Here is a 13670-nt window from a genome sequence, read left to right as displayed (position 1 = left end):
ACTCCCAGGCCCTTCTTTGCTTATGACAAGCATCTCCCAAAACTACTTAACCCCCTTCCCATTTCCTATCACAATCTGCCACTCTTTCCCTATTGCTCTGTGTTAAGAGGTAGAGCTGAGCTAGGAGCAAGGCCACGGCTCAGCTCAGCCAAGGGCTGTTAGTAAGGGCAGTCAAGCAGAGAGCATCGAGCTTGTGAAGAGAACAGCTCTTGCTTGGAGGGGAAACCCAGAGGCAAAGTGCTGCTCCCTCCCTCACAGCAAGCCAAAGGGAACCACGACAGGCTGGACGCTGCAGCGAACAATCTTTAATCAAGTTATGCAATATACAAAAGTGTATGTTTCACGTAGATTAATTTCAGTATTAAAAGGCTGATTGCTCAGTCTCACCCTGGGCACGTTAAATATCTTACCTGAATTTCTACAAGAGGAAACAAAAGCCTAGAGCATCAGCACAGACATGTACAAATAACTTACATGATAGTTCTGCTCTCCCCATGCTTTGTTCTCTCAAGAGAGGGCCCAGGAGCCTCAAACAAGAGGACTGGTTTTCAAGTCAGACTTTTGGCTTTGAGAAGTTAGAAAAAAAGACTAGGTATGTAATTAAAAAATAGACTTTCCATTAGGAGTGGGGAGCAAGAAACCTTTGGGTACCAGTCACGAGTGAACAACACCATTCCCACAGCATCAGGGGCTTCCTTGTGGCAACTAGACCATACCCAGAAGTGGGAGCCCAGCTGTGTGATGGGAGGTTACAGTGCAAGCAGGGGTGCTACTAGACCTCCCCATCCACAGCTGGGACAGTTTGGCACAGATGTTGTGTCCATCAAGAACAAGGTCTAAGCAGAGGGTTTCACACGGGCTGAGCCAGACTTTGAACTGAGGAGCTTCTCCACCATGGTGCGAGCATAGCGGAGCCGGCTGGCCAGCTCCTTGCAGCATCCGTGTTCCTCAATGAGGCTCAGCTTGTACGTGCGGAAGTCCCGTTTCTCATCTATGTATGTGACAGCAGCCATGAGAGGGCACAAGATGACTTTGGTGTGGTCCTGTGGGGAGAGAACACACCATCACCCTCAGCACTCTGCTCCTTGGGGACTACGTTTTCTCAGGATGAACCATCTCGGCAGTAGTTGGGGCATCCCAGCTGCACCCAGAAGCACGCTGAGAAAGCAGCATGCTGCAGCATTTGTTCATAGATTGCAGCAAAGGGAAACAAATTGATCCAGCCAGCCAGCTCAAGACTGTGCAGCAGTCTACCTCCTGCTAAAGGACACAGCCCCTTCACAAGTGAGGAATGTCTGGGTGGCTTATGTACCTGCAATGGGAGTCAGGAGCCTCCCAGTGCTCCGTTCACTGGCCAAAGCTTCAGCTGAGGTTATACCGTCCTGCTGCCTTGCACCTAGCACCATGCATGTCAGGGCTCTTGCAGCAGCTGGAGCTACAGCCCTGGAAAACGCAGAGCAGCAGCCTCACCTGGAAGAAGTTGATCTGCACAGTGCCATTGCTGAGGTGCAGGATGATGGCGCTGCGGGTCCGGAACCACGTGCAGAGATAGGGTAAACGGGCCAGTTCGTCTCCTTCCCGCGGCGTGATGTTAGCACCCGCCTTCAGCAAGTGCTCACTCATGTAGTTGCGGAAGTATTTCAATAGTGTTATCTGCAGATAGGAAAGGCTGTGAGCAGGCAGGCTGAGGATGACCCCTACTATTTGGGGAGGGCAGGGGCTGCTATCACAGTCACAGAGCCTCTCTACACATTTCAGAGCTTGAGGTGTCACTGCACAAACTCATGCAAATTTTCATATTCAAAGTTAACTCAGTCTGTGATACTTGAGACTCACTTTGCTGAACACTTCAGTACATGCAAATCTTGTGAGCACTTATTTCTATGAAGCTGCTTGTAAATAAGCCTCAGATAGCAACTAGAAATAAACAGAGCTGCTAGTGTCTCTCCTTGGAGCCATGTTTTTCCAGCCAAGAGGAAGCCTGCAGAATGCCAGTGATCCCAAGTCACAGATGTTTCTCCCTGAAACCCACCCTGCCAACAAAGCTGGCAGAAGTCTCACCGGGGGTAGCCACCCCCCAGCAAGGGCTCCTGTCCCCAGGACTGACCTTCTTGTTCAAGGCAGAGGAGTAGGATCTCACAGTGAAGTAGGACTCGGTGCCGTTTTGCTCAATGTACTGCAAGCTGTCCCCATCATTGTACATAATAAGGCGAGTGGAGTCATTGAAGAGAACTCCAACACTGTTGTCACACAGCTGGTAACCTAGTCCAAAAGGGAGCCCATTAGACCTTCAAATACAAGGGACCTCTGGTTGTGTGAAATACAAAGGCAGAAGGCTGTATCTAGGGGTTACCTGACAGCCACCCCACCAAGTCCCTACCAGGTCTAAAGAGTCTCCTCTTTGTGGAGGTCTGGGCAACACTTTTCCTCCTCTAGATGTCATCCTCCCTCGTTGCAACACCTGCTGCAGAAGCAGCTTTAACTCCCACAGTGGGTACATGTGCTCATTGCAGAACAAGGGCAGCCATCTTATGCAGCAGGTAGCCATTTTCCACCTTTAAGTGGCCAGGGCTGATGTTCAGTGACCGCTACTCTGGGTTCACTGGGTATTTGGTAATGTTCCTGGTGGTGGTCTCAAGGACACACACACACACCTTGGAATACTGTGACTAAAGAACCAGACCTATGCAATGACCAAATCAATGCTTCCCCCAGCCTCTTCAGATACTAGAAAAGGCTAAAGCATTGCCCCCATATTATTTACCTAGACCATATTTATCCGAGTAATCCACCCATTTGCTAACCCAGAAGATGGGAACGCAGGCTGGGTCTTCAGCTTCTTCTGCAAAGAGGAAAGGAGCTTGTTAGAAGACACTTCACCGCATCCCATACACCCCAGCAAGGCCAAAAGGCTTCCCAGCCGTCCAGTTTGAAATTGAGGTCAGCTGGCCTCTCACTTCAGACAACAGCATCAGAGTGACAGAGAAGCAAGTTATCCCAGAAGGCTGGTGCCTGTGGGATCGCCCCCAGACTCACCTTGTCTCACTGGCACTCTCTCGGAGGGCTTGGCTGAGTTGACTGCAGTTAGCTGCTGTAACATGTCAGCTAAGTGACAGTCAACAGCATCTCCCAGCTCCCGCAGCGCTGCTACATCTTCCTTTTCGGGCAAGTTCTCTAGTGCAGGATTGTCTGGTCCTGGGCCAGGAAAGAGAAGAGCATGGAGGCATGACCAGGGAGCAGGTTTCTAAAGGCACCAGGTTTACATTCTGCCCTAGCTATAGGAAACACACTATATACCATATAGCTAAAGCTAGTGCTGGCACTTCCTTCCTGCTTTGGTTCTGGGCAAAGAGCAAGGAGCCCTCTCTCTCACTCACAAAATAATCCAGGTTCTCATAAGAATTGCATGAAGAGGTGAAGGATCGTCACATTCCCCATTGATGGTTCTGGATGTTGCTGGAGGCCAGGCAGTCCAGTCTCACCTCCAGATACTTGCACTTACCTTTGTTGAGTGCAGTCAGTGGCTTTCGCCCATTCAGTTCAAGTCCACTGGGAGCAATTGAAAATCTAGGTGCAACGGTGAGACAGCTGGTGGGCAAGCGGCTGGGGATGTATCCCGATGTGAAGAACTCGTCATTCAGCAACTCATCGATAGTTGGGCGTGTGGCAGGGTCGGACCTCAGCATCTTCTGGATGAGGTTAGCAGCTATGGGGTTGATGTGCTAAGAGGAGACAGACAGTTCACAGAAAAGGGTCAGGGGACAACGCACACTAGCAGCAAATGCATTGGATATACAACCCAGGGGAAGTTCTGCTTGGAGCAGAGCTCCTACACCGCATCAGGCAAGTGGGATGCAAGCCTGGGGAAACAGAATTGGGCAGGTATGGAGGGCTGTCTCCTAATAGCATGCAAGGCCTAAAGTCAACTGACTTTAGCAAGACCGAATCAACAGCAGCGGGATGAGCTGGGGACCTGGCCCAGACCTCTTGGACTTGAGCGTGTCCATTGAACTCCATGTGCCAACTGCCCAGCTGGTATTTTTGCTGGATTACAGAGGAGCTGCTGGCTCTTCAGGAGGAAGTTGGCCCTACAGGTTCACTCCACCACTGACTGAGACATCCCCTTCCTAGCACTCCACCGTAAGAGCCATTCCACCATTATGTGAGAGCCCATTAAGTGCCAGAAACAGGATGGTGCAGCAGAATGCTGACCAAGAACTGCTGTGGGGTGAACAGGTCCACCCATGGGAAGCGCCATACCTTGGGAATAGTATACTCATTCTTCTTGATTCGGATGTATGTTTCTTTTAGACAAGAAGTTTCAAAAGGCGGTTTCCCCACCAGCAGAGTATACCTGCATGTTTAGAGAAAAAAGGGTGTCAGTTTTGCAAAAGCGACTCAGACTTGTGTGCAGAAGTGACCCCATCCTAAGCACACCTTGGGACTTTCCTGGCAGAGGAAACATGCTTGGCATCGGACACGCAGTAGTGCAGGCAGCTATGTGTACCGTGCCTGGTTCCTGCCCCCTGAAAAGGGAAGCTGGGATCTAGTACCCTCTGGAGAAAGTTCCAGTTGGGAAGCATGGGCTTCTGTGAAACGCCTTGAGACAGCCATGATGCATAACAGATGCAGACACAAAGGGGCCAGCATGTGCAGAGGACAGTGGAAGGTCGTGTGCTGGCCGGCAGCAGGGCTCAGCCAGGGCAGGCACTCAGGAGACTGCACGCCCAAAGCTTCGGCTCACACCAAAACCCAGAGGGCCCAACGAGACCAGGACCACGGGGACCACCTGGCCCCACAGCCGCGCAAGAGGCGTTTTGACTCACATGATGCAGCCGATGGACCAGATGTCCACCTCGAAGCTGTGCCCCTTCTTGCCAAGCACCTCCGGGGCAATGTAGTTGGGGGTCCCACACAGGGTCTTCTTGCGCTCGCCATCGTACTCCACTTTGGTGGCCAGGCCAAAGTCCCCTGGAAGAGACGGGGAATGACTGGAGACGCCCCGGATGGCCAGTCCCCAGGGCTGTGGTCCCCACCACGGGGGAGCTGGTGGGGCATCACGTCACGGGCACCTACCGATCTTCACCTCCATGTCGTCGCTGAGGAAGAGGTTGCCCAGCTTGAGGTCCCGGTGGATGACGCGGTGGCTGTGCAGGTACTGGCAGCCCAGGATGGTCTGGCGCAGGTAGTACCGCACCTCGGGCTCGCTCAGCGCCTTCCGCCGCTTGTGCAGCTCCAGCAGCGACTGCGGGGGACGGTCAGTACCGGGGGACGGTCAGTACCGGGGGACACCGACACCCCCTCCCGCCCCCCCCCCCCGTCCCCGTCCCCTCACCCTGCGGCGGCAGAGCTCCAGCACGACGTAGACGAAGTCGGCGTCCTCGAAGAAGCCCTGGAAGCCGACGACGTGGCGGTGGGCCAGGCTGCGGTGGATGGCGATCTCCATGGACATCTTCTCCTTCTGGTGCGGCTTCACCAGCAGCGACTTGGGCACCACCTTCCCCGCGAACACCTCCCGGCTCTCCGCCTCCGCCAGCTCGTAGCACCGCGCGAAGCCGCCCTTCCCCAGGAACCGCCCGCGCACGAAGCTGCGCCGGGTCCGCGGGTCCACCAGCACCTTCGGTACCTCCTTCCCGCCCGCCGCCGCGCCCGCCGAGGCCGTACCGACCGTCCGGGCCGGTTCCCCCGGGGCGGCCGCCGGCCGCGCCGCCTTCCCGGCCGCCGCGTTCATGCTGGGCCGGGCCGCCGCGGGTGCTGGGGGAGCGGGAGCCGCGCCGGGCCGGGTGAGGCAGGAGCGGGAGGAGCGGGCGGCGGCAGCGGCGGCAGGAGGAGCGGGCAGGCGCTGCCCGATTCAAACGCGGCCCCGGAGCGTTACGCGCCCGCGGCCGCTCCCCATTGGCCGAGAGGATTTAAAATCCACGCCGCCCGCCGCGGGGCACCATGGGAGCGGCCCCCCCTCCCTCCCCTTAAAGAGACAAGCGCCGTCAGCGTAGTGGGCTGGGCGGGGCGGGGCGGGGCGGGGCGGGGCGGGCACGGCGCGTGTGCTTTCGGCGGCCGTTGGTTGCGGGCACGCGCGGCAGGAGGGCGGCCGTGGGACACGCGTGGGGTCGTTCCACGGGGAGGGGAGGGCGGGGTGTCCCCCGACCGGGGGGGGGGGGGGGGGGTGTCGTTGTCCCCCGACCGGCACCACCACCGCTCTGCTTGCACCCGTTTCTCCGCGCCCACGGGGGTGCGTGGGTGGGTGGGCAGCGTTCCCGAGCACGGGACAGGAGGTGGATTTTTGTGGGGGGGAACCGGGAGTCGGAGTTGGGGCGTTCTCCTCTTGCGCTGGCTGCCGCGCATCCCAACCTCAGGCGCTGGCAGCGTCTATGGCTCGCCACATGTACCCCAGAACCCAGTCCTTCGCCCAGCGTTTATTCCGTGGAATCCTACCCACTCCGGGTGGCTCCGTGTCACCTCGGGTGACCTTTGCCGGTTGAGCGTGGCTGTGCCCGACCTCGTTAACCAGCTCTCCCGCTGACCCCACGACAGCCCCGGGGCCCCCTGAGCTGCTCCCGTGTTCAGACACCACGGGCCAAGAGAGGTAACCGCATCGGAGCTTCTCAGCCCTTCACCTGGTCTTGCTGCCTGCTGGCGCAGAACAGAACGCCAAGGAAAAACAACCAAAAACTGCACAAAAACACAGCTATAGCACCTCAGCCCGCAAGCCTGCTTTCTCCCTCCAGGCTCACACAGTCCCACCCTGCTGAAACCAGCGACTTTCCCTTGCATGGCTCCCCTTCCCCGTCAGTGAAAGCTGTTTCTTTCAGCCCTGGCTAATGAAGAATAGATGGTCCTGCGTGCTTTTGCAACGTGCCGGACCCATGGGCGCTGCAGATGACGCCCAGCTAGCCTTTAACTACTGACACAAGCCACTGACTGCCCCAAGGTGGCTCGGGGAGTCCAGCAGATGGGACCAAGCCATGAGCCCCGCAGATCACTGCAGCCAACAGTTAAGCTGTTATTCCCCCAGGAATCTCAGGAAATTCTCAGGAAATCCTGCTCCATGCAAAGCAGACATGGCCTCCACTCAGTGACTTTGTCCCCGCACAGACCCTCACAGGCAGCAGCTCTTTGCCATTCCTTACACTGACCAGCTGCGACTCCAAAGAGCCATTGGCATCAGCGCCTCTCGCAGCCGACAGTGGACAGGGGGTGAAAGAGCAGGAGTACATATCCCAGGACTCCCACTGCCCTGCAATAAAAGCAGCACAGCCCGCCAACCTTGGTTCAGAGCAAACTGGAGTAAAGCACATAGGATCAATGAAGCAATACAGCGACTCAGTGTTTGAAGTGATCACTGTTTGTACAAGATTCCTGAAAGAAGGGGTTTCCCTCTCTGAGGGGCACGCTTCCCCACGCACCTGCAGCTCCGCTTTGGCTACGCAGCAAAGCCCTCCCTTGGAAGTCACGTTTTATTGCACTGCACTAGGCTGAATGTCACCATCAGAAACGCGTAATTCCCCGGGGCTGTAGTAGCACGCTGCAACCTACTGACGCTCCATCTTTGCAGAGCTGGCAGAGGCGTAGAGGTGAGCCCAGGTCAGAGGGATGCTTCAGAGGACAGGAGGATAAAGTGGCCAAATCTAAGGAATATTAACAGTGCTGGGTGTTTGAGATCTTCAGTGGTGACTTGGTTTTAGACCCTGGCAGAGGCCACCTTAACAGAGACAATAAAAGAGGTTTTAATTAAGGCAGAAGGGCCGGCTCAGCCTGCTAGGAAGACTAGGCCAAGAAACGTGCCAGTAACTGCAGTGATGCACCCCTCCGTGCACTGCAGCTGTGCTCCTCAAGTGATCACTCAGACTCTTCCAGCTGCCATCCCATTCCCACTCTCAAACTCGCATCCCTTAATTTGGCAGCTGCCTCTTCCCACCCCTCTCCCATGCCAGCAGCCTAGCTTTGTGCTGCCCAACTGCGGCCATTAATCAAGCGATCCCGGTGAAACGTCCTGTGTGGTGTTGAAACTTTGAAGTGACACCATGGCAACACAGCACACACAGCCCCCTCCTGACCAAACACAGCTCGGCTTCCCACGCTCCAAGAGACAGCCAACAGCAAGTTAACAGGGCAAAGGAGTACTTGAGAGTGGCAGCGTAAACCCCTAAACATCTGACTTGCAGGAAATCTTGCAGAAATCCCCAAACCTGCCAGGTCTTGTGACCCAGGAGGCCTCCTATAGCCCCTCACTGCAAATGGCTTCTGCAAGGGCTAGTCAGATTCTGGACAGCAGGAACTAAAGGTTTTTGGAAACTGAAGTTAACTGGGAAGCTGCCTGTAGTACAAACACAAGGAACACTTAATACTTTTTCATGTAGGTAGAAAAAGTGGTGAGCCTGGGCCTTCCACATGGACATCCCCCCAAACCCACATGAAATCGCAGGAAGAACACAGCCTCCTTCTGCGCTTGTCTCCATGCCCACTTCGGGAAGGCTGGAGGAACACAGCTGCTATTGAACAGGCATTTCCAGCTAGTATGGGACTAGGTGGTACAACGGTCCTGCTGAATCTGGCCTTGCTAGTAAAACATTTCACCTCTGTTGAAACCAGACCTAACTGAGCCACTGCACCAGACAGCTCAGCAGTACCAGCCCCGCTGTTGCAGCTTCAAGACAGAATCTCATCTTCTTGTCCCAGCTGTGCTCCCTGCCCAGAGAAGCTGGCTCCAGCTCCTGCTGTTTCACAGAGGTGCAAAAGCAGAGTCATGCTATCTGGGATGGCTAGACCCAAAAAGTAGGCCGTTTCCAAGTGCATGAAGCAACACTACCAGAGCTACTGCTCTACCAAATAGGTGTGCCTAACATTTCAGTGCTGAAGAGAGGATTTTACAGTCACCCTAGTGACTGAATAGAAGCAAAGACACTCTGTGTCAGAGCCATTATAAAACAAGAATGCTGGAATCATTTGTGGGTGAAAGTCATCAGCTCAGAGGCAGAAAGAAGCTGTTTCACACTGTACTTCACTTTTTTAATGTGTTGACACTGTAATAGTCAGTAACAGCCTGTAATAGTCACAGAACAAGAGACTGCCACTTGCGTGCCCAGGCACAGCAGAAACCTCACTCTAGTCTCAAGTTTGATTTGAGGAGTCACAACCTTGAGTCACTTGAACAACTGAAGAGTCTTTAATTTATGTACAGTAAAAATACAACCAAACCAGTCAGTGGTTTTACATTTGATTAGCAGTAGTTACTACACTCTTTTAGTACTTGCACAGCTGTTTGCTATTGAAGGTGTATCAGTACTTTGCATTATACAGAACAGCTGAAGGCTCCAGGGCTGCTGATCTCACAGCCATACACCTACTACGTAACTAATATGCGTCCTGGCCCCCAGCTGCTACACTACAACATGCAGGAGCCCCAGTTTTACAAGCTAGAGAAGGACGATGCTAAGCTTTAATTAGAACACAATCAGAGCAGGCAGATTCACTTTTAGCCAGTTGTCTGGTACTGAGTCAGGTACACACAAGTGTCAGCTGCCTCCAACCTTCACAGACCTGCTCCCAGCAAGAATTATTCCTGCTCTATTACATGTCCAAAGTGAAATGTTCACTCTTTACAAGAAGTCTGAAACTCCTTTTTAAGTTTTACAATGCAGAAAAGCACCAAAGAGCTTTCTGCAAGTATACACACCAGGTAATAAATGGGGACAATTGCAGCATTCTCTCACCCACCTCCAGTTTCTGCTTTTAATTACCCACTTTCTCCTGCACCGAATTCTGTGAGTGACATGGCAATCCTCCTTCCAAAGCTCTTTGGCTCTTTAAAGTCTGCGATGTTCAGGAAACAGAACGTGCATTGGCCACAAGAATGCTAACCCTGCGTGACGGGTGAGAGCATAGTACCAATGTCTACTTCAAGAGCTAAAGGCTAAGAAGCATCCTGCCAGGCAAGGCATAGAAAGACAGGTTTCAATGTCAGCCAAAAGTCCTAAAGCCAATCCCAGGATGATGAATGATATCCTGTTCCTACAGGAGAGAATCTCAGTCCACAGGGAGAAAAGGAAGAGGCCATCCACCTCAACACACAGGCCTAGAGAGCAGCAAATATTTTTCCAAAGGGAAGCACTGGATCTAATGAACCCTAGTAAGTAACTGCCGGTAACACACACATCAGCCACACAGCACTTCTGTTCTAGGATGGAGATTGCTTCTAGCAAATGTAAACCCACTTGCTTTGGGTTAGGAACAAAACTGACATGAAAGACAGGCTTAGGCTGCAGAGTATATGCTGTCAACTCTGCCTTCTTCCCCAGCTGCAATGAGGAGATGCTGCCCTTCAGGGAATTGTATCAGCTTTCCTAGCTCCATAACATTTAATGGCACAACTCAGACAACATGGAATGAATTACATTCAGATGAGCATACAAAGTTTAAACAACATGACACAGCAGCTTTCACGAGGGACTGCTTGGCCAGACCATTAGTGTTGAGGAACGCTCACGGAACTGCTCAGGAAGAGCAGAGGACCGTGCCCTGCTCTCACTGAACAATATCCCTCTCCCTGCCCCCAGAATACTCCTGCGTGCCTTTACTGCTCTGAAACATGGTAAATAGGCTACTAGACCTGAGTGAGTGGCAAGAACTTCTGGTAATAGCTCTTTGTAACGTCAATCATGAGTTCCTGGGTACATTCTGGGAGTTCCCCAGAGAAGAGTCCTGGAAGAAGAACAAGAGTATGACCATCAGTGTTCTTGCAGGAGAAAGCAGAAATAAGCTTATATTCAACATTCAGAGCAGTGACTTTGAATTGTAAGTAAATACTAATAGAACAGCAACGGGCTCTTCTCTCATGTTGAGCAATACAGTACAATCGTTGCCATCGTACCCCCTGGGGCAGTCGTCAGACAGACTGCTGCAGCTGGGTCCTGTAACAGCTTCCGCTGTTCCCCATAAAATACTATCAGAAGATAAACGACGGAGCGTGCAATTTGTACAATGAGATCTCCGGCACAGCCAGGTCAACAGGTGGGAACTAAACATTCATATACCTCAGTTTAATGTACCTCCCTCCCTATTAACATATGAATAATGAGCAAGTGGATTTCCTACAGTGTGAACCACTGAAATGCCTGCACAACCAGAAACCACAGGAGGAGAAGGAGTGCTCCCTCTGCCAGAGCCCAATGCCTATTGGGTTCTAGATGCCTGAAAAGCTGCGTTACTTACTGTACAGGATGGCCACAGATGGCATCCTAGTAATACTGTTCCGAATAAACGTGTACCACCTACCTAGCATATACTAAAGCAGCAAGTTTCACAAGTTAAAGTTGTTACTTTTCAGTTCGCCAAGTGCCCTATACCTTTACTTCTAGGCGCTAAATGCTAACAGGCAGCTTTGTCATAGCAATCTCATTTTAAAGTAAGAATATCCATGTTATCCACACTTCTGTGCAAGTAAAGTTAGAGGGAGCATACCTGGGCAGCCCGAGAAGACTGTGAAAGGTGGGACTACCGTTTCAGGAGGTAGTACTGTGTTGTCCAAGATTTTGCAGCAGTCTTTCAAAACGCATCTACGACCCTAAAACAGAGATTAGGTAAAGTTATACTTAAAACATGATATGCTTTTGCTTATTACTGGTAAGCAACCTAAACTTCAACAAGTTTAACTGCTCAAAACACATCCTGTATAAGGGATCACAAGAATAAATCCTTACCCTGACTGAATGCTCTTCCCAACGCAATTAACCTTCTTTCTTTTTTGAGGAAAAAGTCCGTTTGCTCTCGACTAACACGTGTACGGGCAGCTGCATATTAACACGTCAATGTCCAAACTGGAGCCTAAAACCCGAGTCATGCAGTAACGTAGCAAGGCCTTCTCTAACGCAGACAACAGTAACATTGGCTATTTTGTATTATTTGCATAGAAACACAATTCCAGTTCTATTTGTGGAAAGGCTGCCTTCCCCAGACAGTCCCATTAGCCACAGGGACAATATTGTTGGGACGGACTTTCCAAACAGTGGTCAGCTGAACCTGCTATCCTCAGAAAAGCAAAACTGAAAGCACCGCTTTCTGTGGAGAAGGAAGAGGAAGAGAAAGGAACAGTGCAGTGTTAAGTATGCTTGCTCCAGCCAGTTGGTGCAGATACCTCTGCGCTGTTTTTACAAAGCCTCAACAGCGCTCAGGAGTTTAAAGAAAAGACTGAGAAATGACACTCACAATAACACAGTTCTTGCCTATGTGGACATAGGAGCCAATCTGGGCTGCATTGACAACACAGTCCTCTTCTATGAAGACGTGATCACCGATGTGGAGTGGGAAAAAAGCCACCCTGCAACAGGAGAGTTATTTGCTCAGGTGTACAATAGACAGACCGATCTGCAACACTGTTAGACCCAAAATCACACTGTGGAGTCTCCTGTCTCCAGCTGGACTACCAGAGGTAGATTTGATGCTAAGGAAGATAGAACAGTAGCTGGTCTTTCTCATGTCTTTCTAAAGGATGGCCCAAATGAGCAACAGGAAGGTGTTGTGAATAAACAAAGAACAAGTGAAACAAGTTCTTCCCTTAGCTATTTTAATATATCCCAGCCCTCCCCATAGTATGGTCTGAAGGGAATGCTAACCCTCAAGGCAAAGCTGAAAGTTTGAGGAAAAGGCAGGTTTAGAGGGATGTATTTCTGCAAATTGCTGCAAAAAGAACACAGCCCTCTCAGTACAGATCTCATCCGAGCCAATATATTTTTTCAGGTATATAGATTTTAGCCTCAGTCTCCCTAAAGGAAGGGGACCTCTTACCCTTTACTAAACTTCTTGAAGGGTGGTCTAATGACACTGCGGCTTTTCACCACGCAATGTCGTCCAACCCGCACATTTGCCAGGTCACCACGGATGATGCAGTCATTCATAACTATTGTCTGGAGAAGAAGAGAAATAAATGAACTCCAATTTCTACCTGGCTTACCAGTTACAATACAGACTCACACAGAGGTCAGGCCACCCCAGCACAATTACAGACGATTCCTTTAGTCAAAAGAAAAGCGAGAACAAAGCAAACGCACAGGAGCCTGGAACCGCCAGTTGTGCTCCCATCGTGCCAGTGAGCTGCACAGAGTGAGCCAATGCGCAAAGCGAGGCTTAAGCACAAACAGAAAGACGTTGTCCCACGGATAAAAACATCACGATCTGGTCGCACGTCGAGCTCCGGTACCGAATAGAGCTCCGGTACCGCCGGGCCGATAGCGGTTGTCAGCGGGTAGCAGCGCAGCGCGGGTGCTGCTGCGGTGGTGACAGGGACCCCGCGGCTCGGCCGAGCTGCTGGGCGGAACGAGGTACCGGGGCGGGGGTGAGGAATACCGCAGCCCCCTCCCTCCCCACCGCCTACCTTGCCATTGAGAACGATGTTCTGGCTGCCGCACAGCACGGACTGTCGGCTCACCTTATTGCCGGACGCCTGCGGGGAGAAGGGACGGGTCACCGCGGCCGCCTCCCGCGCCCCACCGCCACACCCCCGGGCCTCAGCGAGCCCGACTCGGCCCCCTCAGCCGCCCCGGCCGCCCCGCACCGTCTCGATGTACTCGGACTTGTTGTAGAGCATCTCGCTCAGCTCCATGGCGGCGGCGACGCCGCTTCCGCACAGCCACTCCCGACTTCCGACACGTCACTTCCCTCCCCGCTACCGCCAGCCA

General features: G+C 52.6%; 2 protein-coding genes across 2 annotated transcripts; both read right to left on the bottom strand.

Moving 5' to 3' along the window:
• Positions 1-285: 285 nt before the first annotated feature.
• Positions 286-5951, bottom strand: PLK1 (polo like kinase 1). Its single transcript, XM_069810590.1, has 10 exons — positions 5336-5951; positions 5077-5245; positions 4827-4971; positions 4261-4354; positions 3503-3722; positions 3037-3195; positions 2765-2842; positions 2108-2262; positions 1471-1653; positions 286-1043 (listed from the first exon to the last, which is right to left on the bottom strand). The coding sequence occupies exons 1-10, from the start codon at positions 5729-5731 to the stop codon at positions 837-839; spliced, it is 1806 nt and encodes a 601-aa protein (XP_069666691.1). The 5' UTR covers positions 5732-5951; the 3' UTR covers positions 286-836.
• A 1369-nt stretch (positions 5952-7320) lies between these two features.
• Positions 7321-13670, bottom strand: DCTN5 (dynactin subunit 5). Its single transcript, XM_069810585.1, has 7 exons — positions 13547-13670; positions 13367-13435; positions 12781-12899; positions 12202-12313; positions 11458-11560; positions 10607-10698; positions 7321-7699 (listed from the first exon to the last, which is right to left on the bottom strand). The coding sequence occupies exons 1-7, from the start codon at positions 13592-13594 to the stop codon at positions 7679-7681; spliced, it is 564 nt and encodes a 187-aa protein (XP_069666686.1). The 5' UTR covers positions 13595-13670; the 3' UTR covers positions 7321-7678.

Source organism: Haliaeetus albicilla, chromosome 22 (genome assembly GCF_947461875.1).
Source record: "Haliaeetus albicilla chromosome 22, bHalAlb1.1, whole genome shotgun sequence".
Taxonomy (NCBI): domain Eukaryota; kingdom Metazoa; phylum Chordata; class Aves; order Accipitriformes; family Accipitridae; genus Haliaeetus; species Haliaeetus albicilla.
The sequence above is the reverse complement of the archived record's forward strand: the minus strand, read 5'-3'. Positions and strand labels throughout refer to the sequence as shown.

Coding starts and splice junctions, on each gene's coding strand:
- PLK1 (XM_069810590.1), bottom strand. CDS start 5,731: ATGAACGCGGCGGCCGGGAAGGCGGCGCGGCCGGCGGCCGCCCCGGGG. Junction 3,723..4,260: donor ATGAGTATACTATTCCCAAG/GTATGGCGCTTC, acceptor GTCTCCTCTTAG/CACATCAACCCCATAGCTGC. Junction 3,196..3,502: donor ACTGACTGCACTCAACAAAG/GTAAGTGCAAGT, acceptor TTCCTGGCCCAG/GACCAGACAATCCTGCACTA.
- DCTN5 (XM_069810585.1), bottom strand. CDS start 13,594: ATGGAGCTGAGCGAGATGCTCTACAACAAGTCCGAGTACATCGAGACG. Junction 12,314..12,780: donor TTCAAGAAGTTTAGTAAAGG/GTAAGAGGTCCC, acceptor CTCCTGTTGCAG/GGTGGCTTTTTTCCCACTCC. Junction 10,699..11,457: donor AGTCTTCTCGGGCTGCCCAG/GTATGCTCCCTC, acceptor TTCTTCTTCCAG/GACTCTTCTCTGGGGAACTC.